This window comes from Gymnoscopelus microlampas (assembly GCF_963454915.1).
Source record: "Gymnoscopelus microlampas genome assembly, chromosome: 8".
Taxonomy (NCBI): domain Eukaryota; kingdom Metazoa; phylum Chordata; class Actinopteri; order Myctophiformes; family Myctophidae; genus Gymnoscopelus; species Gymnoscopelus microlampas.
Window position 1 is genome coordinate 31,966,246 of NC_139945.1, and position 16,011 is coordinate 31,982,256.

General features: G+C 42.6%; 1 protein-coding gene across 1 annotated transcript; it reads left to right on the forward strand.

Annotated features, from left to right (window-relative positions):
- The first annotated feature begins 824 nt into the window (after nt 1-824).
- On the forward strand, nt 825-13,067 carry LOC311049935 (protein yippee-like 2). Its single transcript, XM_084063870.1, has 5 exons — nt 825-1,004; nt 9,068-9,299; nt 10,528-10,571; nt 11,029-11,137; nt 12,914-13,067. The coding sequence occupies exons 2-5, from the start codon at nt 9,183-9,185 to the stop codon at nt 13,001-13,003; spliced, it is 360 nt and encodes a 119-aa protein (XP_083919996.1). The 5' UTR covers nt 825-1,004; nt 9,068-9,182; the 3' UTR covers nt 13,004-13,067.
- The last annotated feature ends 2,944 nt before the right edge of the window (nt 13,068-16,011 follow it).

Below are 16,011 nucleotides of genomic sequence, written 5' to 3' on the forward strand. Positions count from 1 at the left end.
CCTGATCACTGTGTTGGTTGGACTACACACCTGTCAGTCATCCTTCATCTCGTCGCGGTACAGTCAGTGTTGCCATGTCTGCTTATTATAAGCGACTTTGGGCTTGTTTCTAAAGTGTAGTTGCTTATTTGCCAAATAAGGCTTGATTTGGGCTTGCTTCAAAACGTTGAATTATTATTATTTAAACCAGTGGTTCTCAAATGTTTCCACGTCATCGACCCCCAAATGAATATGTATTTGTCGTTTTGTCCCTAAAGTTTAACCCCATTTAAAAATGTTTTGTTTGGGGAGCCCCGACATATCAGATTTGGGTTGTCAGAAATCTTCGAAATCTTCACCCTTTATTTCAAGATTTTTTGAAAATAGCAGATCTATGCGACGCGTTGTGATCTTGTAGATCTGCTATTTTCAAAATATATATTATTATAGGTTTAAAGGAATACCAAAAACGCTCGCCCCAAAACACAGTCACCCCGGGGCAAATCCACCAGGTATTCCTAAACGTAAAACTCAGTAAACTATGCCTAAACCTAACCTTGTTCCTAAAATGAACCTCAGTGAAATTATACCTAACCCTAAACTTATTTCTAACCTTGTCCTCAGTAAAAAAAAATAAATACAAGAAGTAAGAACCGCTGGTCCATCAACGAAAATGGGGGCGAGTGTGTTTTGGGGCAAGTCTTCAGGTTACCATTTTAAAGTGCTCATGTGGCCCAAAATTTAGTCACTTCTTTGGGGCTTGTTTTTATAGACCCGGTTGCTTGTTTCTCTCGCAAGACCTGGCAACACTGGTCTTTTGGTACAGCGTGATTGTGGAACTCTGCTGGGCACCGCTGCGCTGCTGGCGCGTCAAAACATTGCGTCTGATGCACGACTCGTCAAGAGGCTAGGAGAGGAAATCTGCCACGAAAGGAGCTTTAAGGCATTGGCATTATTACCGCGAAAAACACCAGGAGGTGCGAGTCTTCTACGTGGCGACTAATACATTTTTCTTCCCTTCAAAGGTAAAAATTGTGTATTTTCCTCTTCAGTTTGCTCGCTACTTATTGTGCATTGGTTGTTAATTGTCATGCTTTAATGTTTTATTATAGTAAAAGCTTATTCTTTAAATGCATCAAACGCAGCCTGTTTGATTTGATAGCCTACTTTTGTTCCGAGTTATAACGTTTGTCATGATGCGTGGCTGGGTTGTTATTGTTGTGGATGTGATGAGGAGCTCTCTGCTCTGCTCTGCAGTGGAGCTGTCTGTCTGGTGGCTATAATTAGGCTGCTGCACGCTGGAGCCGTGGCCAGGCGTTGCCAGGTTTTGTGAGAGAAATCATTTTTAGAAAAATAGAAAAAATCTTTAAGAAAATTTGAAGAATGTGGAATCTTTTTTGAAACATTTTAACAACACAATCTTGTATGGGCTGGGGTCCCCTGGCATAACATCTTTTCAGATGGGGGTCCGTCCGCAGAGAAATACGTATTCATTTGGGGGTCCTTGACTTGAGAAATGGGAAACTGCTGGTTTAAACAACATTGGGAAATAAGCCAAAATAAGCAACAACTACACTTAAGAAACAAGCCCCAAAAAATCGCAACCCGCAAACTACCAATGTTTACAAGCGACTTTTTAGGGAAAAACAAGCCCAAAGTGGCTTATAATAAGCGGACGTGGCAACACTGCTGGTCCTGTATGCGCCATCAGCTCCCTGTGGGCGCAGTGAGTGGCACGTCAACAACAGCAATCAATACATCAACAGTCATGTGCTCAGACAGTCATGAATGAACCGAACTATCTGATCATAACCTCTGAAGTACGTCAGATGGTTTTCATTTGTTTTCCAAGGCATACACACACACACACACACACACACACACACACACACACACACACACACACACACACACACACACACACACACACACACACGCCAGTAGAAAGTGGATGCGCAGCCCAGTCCAGTGCATTGCTTAGCTTAGTGCCAGTGGTTTTCAACCTTTTCAGGCCGCGACCCCCCCACAGCTGAACTGCGGACCCCCCCCCCCCCCCCCCCCCCCACCCTGACAAGCTCTTGGAATTGTAGGAGTTGAGGCATTACATTTAGTTTGACTTGGTTTTACAGGTAAATATTGTGAAAATAGCAGATCTACAAGCTCACAACAACGTTGTGGCTATTTTCACTATTTCTGCCTCTCTCTTATCTTATTTGACAATTTGGCCAGTGTTTGACCAGGTTTTTTTTTATAGTTTGTTGATGTCTTTTGATGCAGTAAATGGTCTTTTTTTATTTTCTTTCTTTCTTTTTTTGTATTAAAAAGGTCTTAAAAGTCCTTAAATTGTCACTTCACTGTCATCTGGGGACCCCCTGAAAATCATGTGGGGATCCCCCTGGGGGTCCCGACCCACAGGTTGAGAACTACTGGCTTAGCCGAGGCATCCCCGCCATCTGTGCCCGCCGTGGTGGCTGTAGTTCTGCCCCAGATAAGGCGAACCACTGCCTGTGTGACCTGATTCGTCTTAGACACCCACATTGGCACAAATCAAGCACTTACATTTGACTCAGAGCCCCCCCAACACACACACCCACACGGACCCCCATCTGAAAATATGTTATGCCAGCCTGCCAGGGCCCCCCATACAAGATTTGTGTTGTTAAAATGTTTCCAAAAATATTCAAATTTTATTCAAGTTTTTTTTTTAAATAGCAGATATACAAGCTTGTAGATCTGCTATTTTCTAATAGCCTAATATCATGTAATATATTATGTTGTACACACACACACACACACACACACACACACACATACACACACACACTCACACACACACACACACGCACCCCCCCCATACAATTATCGATATGCTGTATCAGCGGTACAGTAGGTAAACAAATGGTTGACCCCAACACATGCAACATCCTATGTGAGTCAGTGAGGGTGAGGCCGATGCTTTAGATTTATTTCATTTAATGGCATACTTCAAATATCTTCACGCTACAAACCTTTTTGAGGAGGAACACCCTTACAATCTCACATTTCCTCTCTAACCTTTCCAGTCTCTCTCACTGCAGTGTGTGTCCATGTAGTTAGTTATTGATCATGTGAGGAGTCAATATGCAGAGATTGAGTTGGGGTCAGAGAGTTGTGGGCCTTGAAAGATGATCCGTGCCATGGGCCCCTCCACAGCACTTGCACAAGCAAAACAAGGAACTGGGACTCAACAGAAAGTGCTTTTACTCTGTGCACACTGAGCATCGAGAGTTTAAATCTGGTTCATCACTTCTCTCTGCCATCTTCCCTGTCTTTAAAAAACAGAATCAGTCATAAGCAGTGGTGTAGTTCAAAGAGGTAATTTTTTTTTACCTCTTTCTCAACAAGAGGAATGAATGCATTGGATTTATTTGTGCTGAGCCATCCTAATCTCCCATTAAACGTATCATCTGTACCACATCAATAAGGCATAATGAGAAACCTCAACAAAACAAGGTAAGGGAGACAAAATTAGGAACGTAGAGCATTTTTGGAATAGAGAATCATGCTGCCAAGGTCTCTGCATCATCTAGATCTGATATGGGGTCGAGTGAGAGTATTACAGTATGTCCTGCCAATGATGTCATTCTGCTCCATGCTGCTGGTGAAACCCTGACTGGGCAGAGCAGCGATTAAGTATCTCAAGTATTGTTGAGTTTCAGGGGGCTGCAGCGGACAGAGACAAGACATGACAACACATGACGACACAAGGACAGGGACGCATGCATGCTTGCGCTCTTCCTTTTCTCCCTTTACCTCTCTCTACTTCACTCTCCTCCCTCCTTATCAGTCATTCTGTGTTTTTGTTTGGTTCTCCCTCTCGCCTTCATTCTCGTCCCCTTTCTCCCACCACGCCCCCTTGCTCACCTCTCTATTCTCTTCCCTCCATCTCTTTCGCTGACTCTTTCTCATGCACTCCATCATTGTCAAGCTCAGCACCACCGTCCCCATGCAGCAGCGGCCGTACCTTACATAATAAAGGTTGTTCATGGGATACGAGGGGCCTGCGGCTGGTGAAGATTCTAGCACGTAGCACTTTATGGTGACAGCCCAGTAGACTTAAAGGACCTGTTGTAAACACAGACAGACATGAAGGGTCAACAGACAAAGCAGGCATACAAGTCAAACAGGAGGCAGACAGCTGGATGGACACACTGGAAGACATAGCTTGCACACACATACAACGGGCATGACAAACACAACACATTCAAACAAATGGAAGCAAAGGGATTATATCCATTGTGTTGTCTTCACACGAGACACATGGGCTAAGATATGCCTTATTTATGCTCTGTCATACAAAGTGCAGTGCACAAAAAATAGCCGACCCACAAGCTCACAACGCCTCGCATCTGCGACTATACACAGAGAATAGTGAATGGGAGAGAGCTGACACTTGTGTGATGTTTGATAAACTGCCTCTAACGACATAACTTGTTTCTGTAGTCTTCTCTTGGGCTTCTCTTTTGATCAAAGAGCGTCTTATTGCTCAATAGCTTTGTCTCTGCATCAGCATTTTGTTACATGTTAGCATCTTGTTCCCACAAACAAACTGCTTGTCCTCTCACTGAGCAAGCTGAGAACAAGCATTGTCTTGGATCTGAACAATAACATAATTATTTGTTCAAATGCAGAAACAGTGTCTTGCACAAGTCCAGGACTACTGGCCCTGAGACAGTGTGATTTGCAATTAGACATTTGGTATATGACTGTTTGATATACATAAAGAATCATATGATATACATCACGTGTGTGTGTGTGTGTGTGTGTGTGTGTGTGTGTGTGTGTGTGTGTGTGTGTGTGTGTGTGTGTGTGTGTGTGTGTGTGTGTGTGTGTGTGTGTGTGTGTGTGTGTGTGTGTGTGTGTGTGTGTGTGTGTGCGTGCGTGCGTGCGTGCGTGCGTGCGTGCGTGTGATGATGATGATCATGATCATTGGCATACGCCAGTGACTTGGTTGTCTTATTTTGTCTAAGTAAGTGAGTTTAAGTTACAATTGTTCTGCAGGGATGAGTATGCAACAAATCATAATCATCTTTTAATTATTGGTCTTTTCTGGACTCTGTTGAGCTGCTTTGTTACTCTAAAGCAGAGTTTCTTAACCTGTTTTGGGCCAATGGCCCCTATCCAATATCCAGGTCCTTTACTGCCCCCTGACCCAATTGAAATGTAAGCTTTATTATATTTTTTTAATTTTGAATTGTGTTGCTTATATATCATTTAGAAAACATCTCATCGATTTCTAAATATATATATATATATGGCATTAAACTGGAATGTTAGTATGTGATTATTATGTCATTATTAGCCTACTTCCCAGGGAGAGAAATACTACCACGTATATATAGGAAATACTGACCACGATACTGACATGATGCTGACATGATACTGACATGATGCTGACATGATACTGACATGATGCTGACATGATACTGACCATGATGATACTGACATGATGCTGACATGATACTGACCGTGATGATACTTTGAGTGATAATTAATCATCAACTTAAATTTGTAATCGTGACAGCCCTACATATATAGTAGCAACCAAACAGTTCAAATATCAACACAAAAATACAGAAGAAATTACACTATATGTACAAACAAAACAAAAATGCAGAAATAAAAATAACATATGTACCAAAAAATGGGGGGGGGGGGGGGGGGGGTCGTCTGTCTAACGGGGAAATGGTACTACCTCCTCTTTTTGAGTTAGACTATTCCAAACCTGGGTGGCAGTGCTGTAATAAAAATATATTACTTCCAGCGCCCCTCTAACTTCTCTGTTGGTCTGCTGATAACAGTTAGATAATATGTGTAATAATATTGTAAATAATATGATTTTAAATGAGTCTGACTAATCACCAATAAAGAGAGGACTATATTAATTCACAATGTGATGCTGAAAATCAGAATGTAGATAGATTAAAAATACAGACTTGTCGGACATCCTTAGCAGACAAAGGTAATCAGAACTCCCATCGCTGCAGCTAATGTAAATCCATTAGGGGCATATTTGTCTCAAGCAGTAAATCAGACTGACAGTAATAACTGACAACGGGTACTAAAGTTCCATAGAGATTTTCTGTTCCACATTTCAGGCTAACAAGTGCTTGCCTTGCCTGGCCTTACTGAAGATGGCTGATAAAGTGAACTTGTACGCTTGTAGATTCGGTTGTCTTTCACGTTGTTGTGCCATTGTGTACATCTTGACTCAAATGTTGTTTCCTAAAACGTGAGGGTGTGTGTGTGTTACTATACTTGTAATGACCCAAAACAAGTATAGTTACTGTAGTGTATCTCTAGTATATATATAGAGAGAGAGAGAGAGAGAGAGAGAGAGAGAGAGAGAGAGAGAGAGAGAGAGAGAGAGAGAGAGAGAGAGAGAGAGAGAGAGAGAGAGAGAGAGAGAGAGAGAGAGAGAGAGAGAGAGAGAGAGAGAGAGAGAGAGAGAGAGAGAGAGAGAGAGAGAGAGAGAGAGAGAATATGTGGAGGTGTGCATGCGTAAACGTGTACAGTATGTATATGTATCCTAGTGTGTCTGTATATGATACAGTGTGTGTGCCAGGGGTCCTCAGTGACTGACAACTGTACTGAGGACACTGTTGGCTGAGAGTCAGAGGGGAGAAAACAAGGGCATGTCTTACTGCCTTAGATATATCCTACAGCCATTCCCATTGGCACTGCAGCCTTTATCAGGCTTTTGTCTAACTCTAAAAACAATGTTATTGCAGCACAGTAATGTAGCCTATTCCATATTTGTCCCGTAGCCACTGGGACACTCCACCCTCATTCAGAATTTTATTTTATTTATTTATTTAGTTCAGATGGCACTGTTCACAGACTGGGAAAGATGTGAGAAAACTGGGACAGCCCGCCACCATGAACCAGATGTATACAGTATACAGTCACAGAGTGTAGCAGGTGCTAAGACACTGCCATGTAGCGAGGTTATTAAAGGTGAACTATGTACTGTATTATGATAAGGCTAACAGCTTCCAATGTTAGCGACAACCACTTTCAGACCGAGACTGTAATTTTCCTGTTCCTGTATTGTATACAAATTGGATCTACGCTATATAAATGATCTCCTTCTAAAAAGGAAGGCAAACCAGGTTTTTAGAAATGAAAAGGGGAATCAACTGCATTTAGTTAAGCTGACTCAAAATGTGTGTGTGTGTGTGTGTGTGTGTGTGTGTGTGTGTGTGTGTGTGTGTGTGTGTGTGTGTGTGTGTGTGTGTGTGTGTGTGTGTGTGTGTGTGTGTGTGTGTGTGTGTGTGTGTGTGTGTCTTGATTAACTACATTATCCAGAACCAAAACTGGAACCATGACTGAAATTGCATTAAGCAATAAAACCATAGAGTTTTGAAGTGGACTTGACTGGAGGTGGCCCAGAAGTATTTGGCTCTCATGTAAAGTTCATCAAAACATACTTACACTTTCCCGCTGGCTCCAAGCCTGCAGGACTGTGTTCCAGGCCAGCTTGCTAATCTACTCAGTTACCGGGGCACCCCATCAGAAGTATTTTAAGGCCTTGGTTTATTTGGATATCATGGACGGAGCCTGGCAAGATCCTCACAGTTGTGCTTGGCTAAGCAGATTATCTCCCGACCTTCATAGTCTTAACCACAGAATGTGAGGTGGTCTTGATATCCATGTGTACTGAAAGGCCTGAGTTACCGTAGTAAAAAATTGTTCTGACTGGCTAGTGTTATTAGAATTTGAATGTGAGAGAATGGCCTTATTAGCAGAGAGTTGCACTTTGTGCTTTGTTGTTAGCCTTAGCATCTCCTCCGGTCCAGTATGGCTAATAGTTTCTGTGTGGCAAAGGCCCCTTCCATGCTTGAATCCAATTGGTGTCATAACAAGAATTCCTAAAATGTTAGGAAAAAAAAGGATCCTGGCCAGCAGTAGGCCTGTGTCTTGAATTAGAATCCTGACCCATATTTTAAAGCGACACCACATGCTTTTGATGTGCATTTCAGGTGATTGTTGATGAGTATCATAGTCTAAAGCAGTGTTTCTCAAACTTTTTTTGGTCCAGTGCCCCCTATCCAATATCCCTTACCGCCTCCCACACCCAATTAAAATGTAAGCTTTATTTTTTATTGTGTATTGTGTTGCTTATATCATTTAGAAAACACATCATCGATTTCCATATATATATATATATGATATGCCCATATATAGGCATATATGGAGAGCCGTTATACACATACTGTATATCTTTGCTGTCCGGCAGGAACCAGCTAACTCCAAAATGTTCACTTGTCAGGAAATGGGAAAAAAAAAAAAGAAGTTAGGAGGTTTTGTTCATCATTGATAAGAACAGCTGAATGGACCTCCAAGCTCACAATGAGGTTGGAGGTGAAAAGGGGGTGGAGCCTGGAGTCAGCAAAACCAGCTAACTCCACCCCCCTTTGCTGGAGTTAGCTGGTTTAGCAGAAAGTTTGAGGATCCAATGGAGTTAGCTGCTTTTGTCAGAAGCGCTTTTTAATACTTTTCATTGGTTCAATATTTTTTTTACCAACACACAGACGTAAATGGTGTTCAATTGCATTGATTTATGGAAAAAAATGCAAAAGCGGAAAAATGGAGTTAGCTGGTTCCTGCCGGACAGCAACGATGGTCATGTGCACTGTATGGTGCACATTCCCACTAGGCCGAGGAACAAATGCCACCCTTTTCACATTGGCCTGTTATAGCGCCACCAGCAGGTTTAATTTAGCAAAACACATTTTTGGAACAAAATGCCTCAAATCATGAATGCATTACCATGAAAGGCCTAAGAAGAAATTGCAACCTTTTCACATTGGCCTATTATAGCGCCACCAGGAGGCCACAATAACCTACCTGACCTGGCGGAGACCTGTGCTCTGAGGAGCACCTTTTCTAGTTTTGATCTGAATTTCTGAAGTTTTATCACTACAATGCAACAATTGGCCCTACAAGATAATGCTGAATGTTGAATATCGCGGTAATGTCCCTGTGATGTGAAGAATGTAACCCTTATCCTCTTCCACAATCCTTCCCCTTGTGTGGTCTTCCTCAGGTGTGTGCCTCCCTCCCCGCCGCCCACCACGGCCCTCACCTGTGTGTTGCGGTGCTTCCCCTGCGAGCCGACCTGGGCCGGCAGCCCCTTCTTGCACCGCCCGCCAACTCCGCCCATGGTCAGAATGACGCGCTCCAAGACCTTCCAGGCCTACCTGCCGAGCTGCCATCGAACCTACAGCTGCATCCACTGCCGAGCTCACCTGGCCAACCACGACGAGCTCATCTCCAAGGTAACCAGCCCTCATGCTCCCATGACTCCACTCATCTTACCAGCAGCAGCGGTTGCCCTTGGAAACAGAATGATATATTTTTATTCTGGAAGCTAATTGTTACACAACTTGGCAATTGAAGCAGACAGAGGTTGTGTGCAGTATTGATGGCTTTGTTATTGAATCCATTTTGGAGGTTGGGCTTTTTGTGTCAACACATAGTCATACAGTGTGCTAGTTTTCATGTCTACAATATTTCAGTTTAGAGTGCATTTAAATTCTAGATACTTTGTCTTACTTTACAAGGGGATCCATTAAAGATTCAAACAGAGAGTGAGAGCGATCAAAAAAGAAAAAAAGAATAAAGTGTGCACCTTTGTAATTCTATGTTATCAGCCACACCATGAGAAATAAGATGAGTCGCACAACAGCTGCTGCTCCGAAACAGTTTATGTGCAAAGTTCACGTTCACAACGTTATGGCCAACATGTGGCTTTCCTCAGGTGAAGATAATTAGCTACCGAAACCCTTGAGTAGTTACCCAGCATCACGTGGACACTGGGTGCAACTATACACAGACCACAAGTACCATGATCACCCAGTAAAGCATTCCAAATATTAAACCATTGCCTTTATTTTTTATTCTTTATTTGGATCCACATTAGCTTCCGCTGCCGCGGTTGCTAATCTTCCTGGGGTCCACGTTGCCTGAGAATGGATTGAGAGAGATAAGCCGGTTAGTGAACTGGATGATAGGCAGACTATCATATTATTCCATATGCAATCATTAAACATTTCTTCAAATATACACACAGCCCTCTGTCAGAAGACATCGAAAGGAAACAGACAAAATGCAGACTCAACAACTTCGACAAATGAAATTATGATTTCTAATAAAGTGTCCATTTCTTGCAGTCTTCTTTTTTTTATGGCAAATAAAGCTGTTTGCACAAGATGCTATTATCACTGTAACCAGTTGTGAAGTACATTATTAGGAGAGGGTGCATTGACACAAGGGAATTCATTACCCTTAAACTGGTTAATTGTGGGTTTCAAATGTGGTTGTCTGTTGAAGCTAATAAACGTGGTCTATTGCTGGAAGCATTATGGTCTAATATAATTATGTGTGTAATTCTATGTCCATTTTAATGTATTTGTAATGTACTCTGTTTCTGATTATCATTACACTTTGTTTTCCCTCTCCTCTCCTCTCCTCCTCTCCTCTCCTCTCCTCATTCCCAATCTCCAGTCATTCCAGGGGAGCCAAGGGAGAGCTTACCTGTTCAACTCAGTGTGAGTATCTGTCTGGAATGCTTGTGTTTTATTTCCAATGACCCATTTGTGAAAGTTGTGTGTATGAAGCTCTAAAGCTTTAGTGCTCAAATGTACATACAGTATAGGAGTTGAATTCAAAATTATGACTTACTTTGCAGTCTGTTAAATATCACATATTGCTTGATGGCCACTGCAACAGAATTGGTATGTATGCCTCTGTAAAGGCACAGTCAAAGCATGCCCTGGAGCACTATCATTCAGGCAAATCAAATGTGAAAATGAGGCTGTTGGAATCTATGCTGCCTGGCCCTGTGCCCTGGGTCTTTAGTTTAGTTTGCACCATGCAAATGGATATGAGGCAGTCAGTCATTCTGACAAAGCCATACATGGACCTGAACAAGTTGATGCTGAACCACTTGCATTGCTCTTTCTTTACTCTCCTCCACTCACTGCATGCCCCCCCTCTCTCTCCCAGTGTGAATGTCGGGTGTGGTCCTGCAGAAGAGAGGGTTCTGCTCACAGGCCTGCATGCTGTGGCAGATATCTATTGTGAGAACTGCAAGACTACCCTTGGCTGGAAATACGTAAGTATGCTTGGCCAGAATCAAGAGTACTTGATAATGCATACACAGTGCAGAAACTTCATCCACATTTATTTGGGCGGGGCAGAGAGCTTATTATAGCACACCCTACTTTTTTTAAGACCCTAATTCAATTTGAACCTATTTGAACCTAATGTGGACGTAGTACTACAGCTATAATGTGTAGGTAGGTAACTTCATTTTAAATTTACTAGTGCAGTGCCCGTTCGGGCGTGGCCGCTGTTTGGAATGCATGTCCGTTCAGAATGGGCCTGTCCTGGAGAACCATCTGATGAACCGATCGACTTAACATTAAACAGTAAACACTGCACTTCCTTGGGTTCTCACCCCCGCAGTCATTCAGATGAGCGATTTGCAAGATTTGTGAACAGCAGACCCACACCTGAAATTGTTTTACAAGTTGAGGTTGCAATGAAAATACTTAACTATTTACATACACACACCTATTACAATTAATGACATACTTATTTTACATGGCCTATTTGCCGCAATGATCAAGTTTAACCAATATTAGAGTAGCAGCTCACCCAACTGTAGCCTTTTCCTGGTGTGATGTGTAACGTTGTGATATTGAACGCCACCCGCCACATGCTGCATGTACTTAGTAGACATGGTATTTTAGACCACAAGTTGATGTGATATGCACAGGGTCCTCAAGCGGTTGCCAGCCCATTTATCATTGCAGAGTATGTGCAGCTGTCACTGCCAGATCCCATAAACATGGAGGTGAGAGTATAATAGGGTCTTCTTGTGGCTCTGTATGACAAACACATGCGTAGTGCACACCCTCCCTCGTGCTGACGTACTATGCAAACATTCCATTGACTTGCATTCATTCCCCAGCACCTTACCTTAGCCTTAACCTCCACCCCAACATGTCTATCTATAACCAAAGTATGATTAGTCTGAGTAATCATACGGCAACCTCACCCAAATCCTTCTCCTTAAAAATAACTCCTCTCTAATGAGGTCTGGCAAACAGGCAAACAAAACAGAAGTACCCCACAAGATCGTACACAGACATGTAGACATGCGCGTACGTGTACATGTACATGTACACAACCACAGAGACACCAAATATGACTGAGTGGAGTGCAGCCGTTAATATCAGTTTCAGACAGGCTTGTTTTTCTGTCCTCAAAGTTCCACGGAGAAGCTTGACCTACTGCCCTCCTCAACCGACATATCTGATAACATGCCTCAGTATCTGAAAGTAGCTCAGACAACATTAGACTTAGAGCTTCCTAAAATATGAAATAAGAAAATATAAAATATGAAATATTTTACTGGATATATTCAGGTTTAAGGCATAAAGCTCGCATATTTTCTTGGGGGTTGGGTACTTTAATTTGTAATCAATGTCTGGAATACACTGCTTAGCTGTTGTGGGTATCAAATCCATAACCTTTCAGTTACAAGACATATGCCTCATATTGCCACTGTCAGGCCGAAACCGTGGAAAAAGAACCTGTGTTCCAGTGGATCCAATGCAGTTATAATTTTGTCACAAGCTCATATTTACACTTTTCATTGGTTAAATATATATAAAAACACACAGACAGATTTAACCATTTTCAACCTGGCGGCTCCATTTTGGGCATGTCATTCTTGGCTATTTCAGACATAGCGGGAAAAAAATAACATGTCACATCGCCAGGTGCTGTAAGCTTTTTTGTGTGATTCTGTCAAACGACTTAGTATAAAATGAATGAATAAATGTCTCCTTCTAACTTCTAACCCCTCTGCCTCTCCGTCTAGGAGCATGCCTTTGAGAGCAGTCAGAAGTATAAAGAGGGCAAGTTCATCATCGAACTGGCCCACATGATCAAGGACAATGGCTGGGACTGAGGGACGAGCGACCACAGCATGAAGGACAGCGGACTGTTTGGCTGGCTGGATGGATAGATAAACAGTCAGGGGAAGGGAGGGGGAGGGAGGGAGGGAGGGAAGGGAAGGGAAGGAAAGGAGCGGGCATGGTGGCTGAGTGTGAGACTTTGGTTTGGTTGATTTACCATTAACCTCTGTAACCTCCCCCTGTTCTTCCCTCCTGCCGCTACTGATAACCACACACACACACACACACACACACACACACACACACACACACACACACACACACACACACACACACACACACACACACACACACACACACAGTTCTAGACATCCCAGCCCGACAGGTAGCTGTATAGAACAACAGGAAGACAGACAACACAGGCTGACACTAGATCAGTGATGTATGAAACTAGCAGAGCTAGATGACTGTCCGGCAATGGCAGAAGAGAATGACGAGAAGCCTTGTATCTGCATTTTACTGCAGCAATCATGATTTAATTATCTAATTCAACACCCGAAGCAATACAGTGCTGGTCTTTGATAACAGGGCAATACTAACTGGTAACTGCTAACTTGACATTTTAGTTGCAGGAGAGAAATGCCTCCGAATGGAAATTTAGTCAGAGAGAGGCCAGTTTCCTGGTTTGACAGGGTTCACTGGCCCCGGTTAAAGAGCTGACAGGCATTCACTCTGTCCTTAGCTTGTATGAGATGTCGTGAGATGGTTATATCAAATCCAGCTGATCTGGGCCATGCCAGCTGGGTCAGTGATGAGGCCTGGCGCTGAGGCTTGGCACGAAGGCTCACAGGCGTGGGGGGATGCTGCTGTCTGCCAGGCTGACCCTGGGTGGGATGGGGCAGGGAGAGTGAAGACCCTAATCCACTTCTGTGCTGCTTGCGTGGTGTTTTATGGAGGCAGCTGGCCAGAGTCCGCACCAGGTCTTAGCAGCGACGAGGCTTAGAAGAGCCAGGGTGGGATGAGAGTGAAAGGGATACAAACAGACATCAGCTTGTCCTAAAACCCTCTGAGGAATTTGACCTCACAGCATTGAAGCAGTTCCTTTGGGTTTCAATTCATCCGTTGATACACAGTCAAGTAATGTAATGTGAACCCTCAGTTTTCTCTGTGTACGTCTAGTGCCGGTAATACATCTCTGTGTCTACCTTTTGTTACTTGGGTGGTTAGAATTACACAGCATAAGCGTGTCTCAGGTGAACAACTTGGGCTGGGTTTCCCAAAAGTATTGTTCATACCACAAGCCTCCTTCTGCTATTTTAAGTCAATGAACATGTATACTATACAACATGGATACTGCTCTGCGGCTCTCTCTCAGTCTGGGATGACTACAGTTTGACTATAACTGGCTGTCTCTCAACACAATGACATTGTGGACTACACTGGGCAACGTTTGAGGCATCACACTAGATAGACGGCTCTACCCAAAAACACATGTATAGTATTTTTCCAAAAGGGACTGTAGTCCTTTAAACAACCCTTAAAACTTCACGTTCCTGTTGTATGGTCTCCTATAGTAACTTTTTTCAACTGCTTTAAAAGCTGCTCACACAGTAAACTCATAATAATTTAACTTTGAAAGTCTATACTGTATGTCACCAAATGGCCCCGTAAGGGTTGTTTGGTTACATTTGACCACACTCAGAGTTATAAATGGATACATTAACACGAAGATTTTACTGCCTAATTTATACTCTGTCGCATGATGGTGCCGCTTGCCAAAAATAGCAGATTTTTGTTGAGTGAGCCCGTTGGGTGGCCGATATAAACTAGGCTTTAGGGTTATGAGGGACAACATTAGACAAGGCCAGACCTCAACACATTCACACTGGGCATTGGGATTACACAGGGATTCTCCTGTAGCTAGGAATGGTTTTATGAAATCAGTTGCTCTGTGGGTCCCGACAGTAGGCTATGTGCCATGTCGTTGTTGGCATTGCCCTTAAAGTTGCTCAGTGTATCACAAGCTTAACTCAAAATAAACTAAATAGAACCAGGCCTAAACAGAATACAGCGGTCCAGGGATGACATATTTTTGTAGGCGGAAGGAGGAACTTAGCATCTTCATGGTTCCCTCTGCAAAAAGGCTATGGGATTTTAACATTAATTATTGCCGAAAATAAGCTCTGTCGAAAATAAAAGTTAGGCTACAAAAAACTACACCACGGTTGCATGACCTCAAGGTCACCACCATGAATGCTAGTGTGTTCGACATGATGACGTGTTATGTTACTTGTTGAAACAAGTGTGGTATTCACCAATGTATTTTATATGGTAGAACAAAACGTAAAAATATCTTAAGCCTGTGTTAACCACAGACATTAATTTCAGGCATAAAAAAACCCATAGACTTTGAGACAAGGGAACTGGGAGTGCAAGAATGCTAACTCATTTTTGGACTAAGACTACAAACTTTGGCACCCTATAATCTTTTCTGTAACGACAGCACCTAACTGACGAGTTGGTCCAGGCCACCAATCAGAGCCTGTGAAAGTAACCACGGCACAACCAAAGAACCCACCCATTAACAATAAATTGACCAAACAAAAGATCTTGTTTTTGCTTGGGCAAAGTGTTGAAACATGGGAGTTGTGAATAGCTGTAAGCCAAGGTTGTGGATAGCCTTTCTCTGTGATATATATATAATGCATTATGATTTTGTAAATGGCAGATCTTAATATATGAATATATATTCTATTTACTGTATTCATTGTGAGAGTTACAATTTATGTCAACCTCTGTGTTACAAACTGTAAATAGTGTCAATGTATTGTATTTTATTTACAATTTGTCAGATGATGGATGCATATGATTTTAGGGTCATGTCATGCTCTCTCTCTCTGGTACCCCATGTTGGCTGTATGATACTTACTACTTTTTTACTGAAAAATGTTTAAATTTTAATGTCTTTTGTAAAGGATGATGATGATGCTGACTATATCATTGGATCTTCAACAATTAAAATGCACCTTGATATCTATATGGAATGTGCCTCAGTCTTGTT

Coding starts and splice junctions, on each gene's coding strand:
- LOC311049935 (XM_084063870.1), top strand. CDS start 9,183: ATGGTCAGAATGACGCGCTCCAAGACCTTCCAGGCCTACCTGCCGAGC. Junction 9,300..10,527: donor ACGACGAGCTCATCTCCAAG/GTAACCAGCCCT, acceptor CCCAATCTCCAG/TCATTCCAGGGGAGCCAAGG. Junction 10,572..11,028: donor GCTTACCTGTTCAACTCAGT/GTGAGTATCTGT, acceptor TCTCTCTCCCAG/TGTGAATGTCGGGTGTGGTC.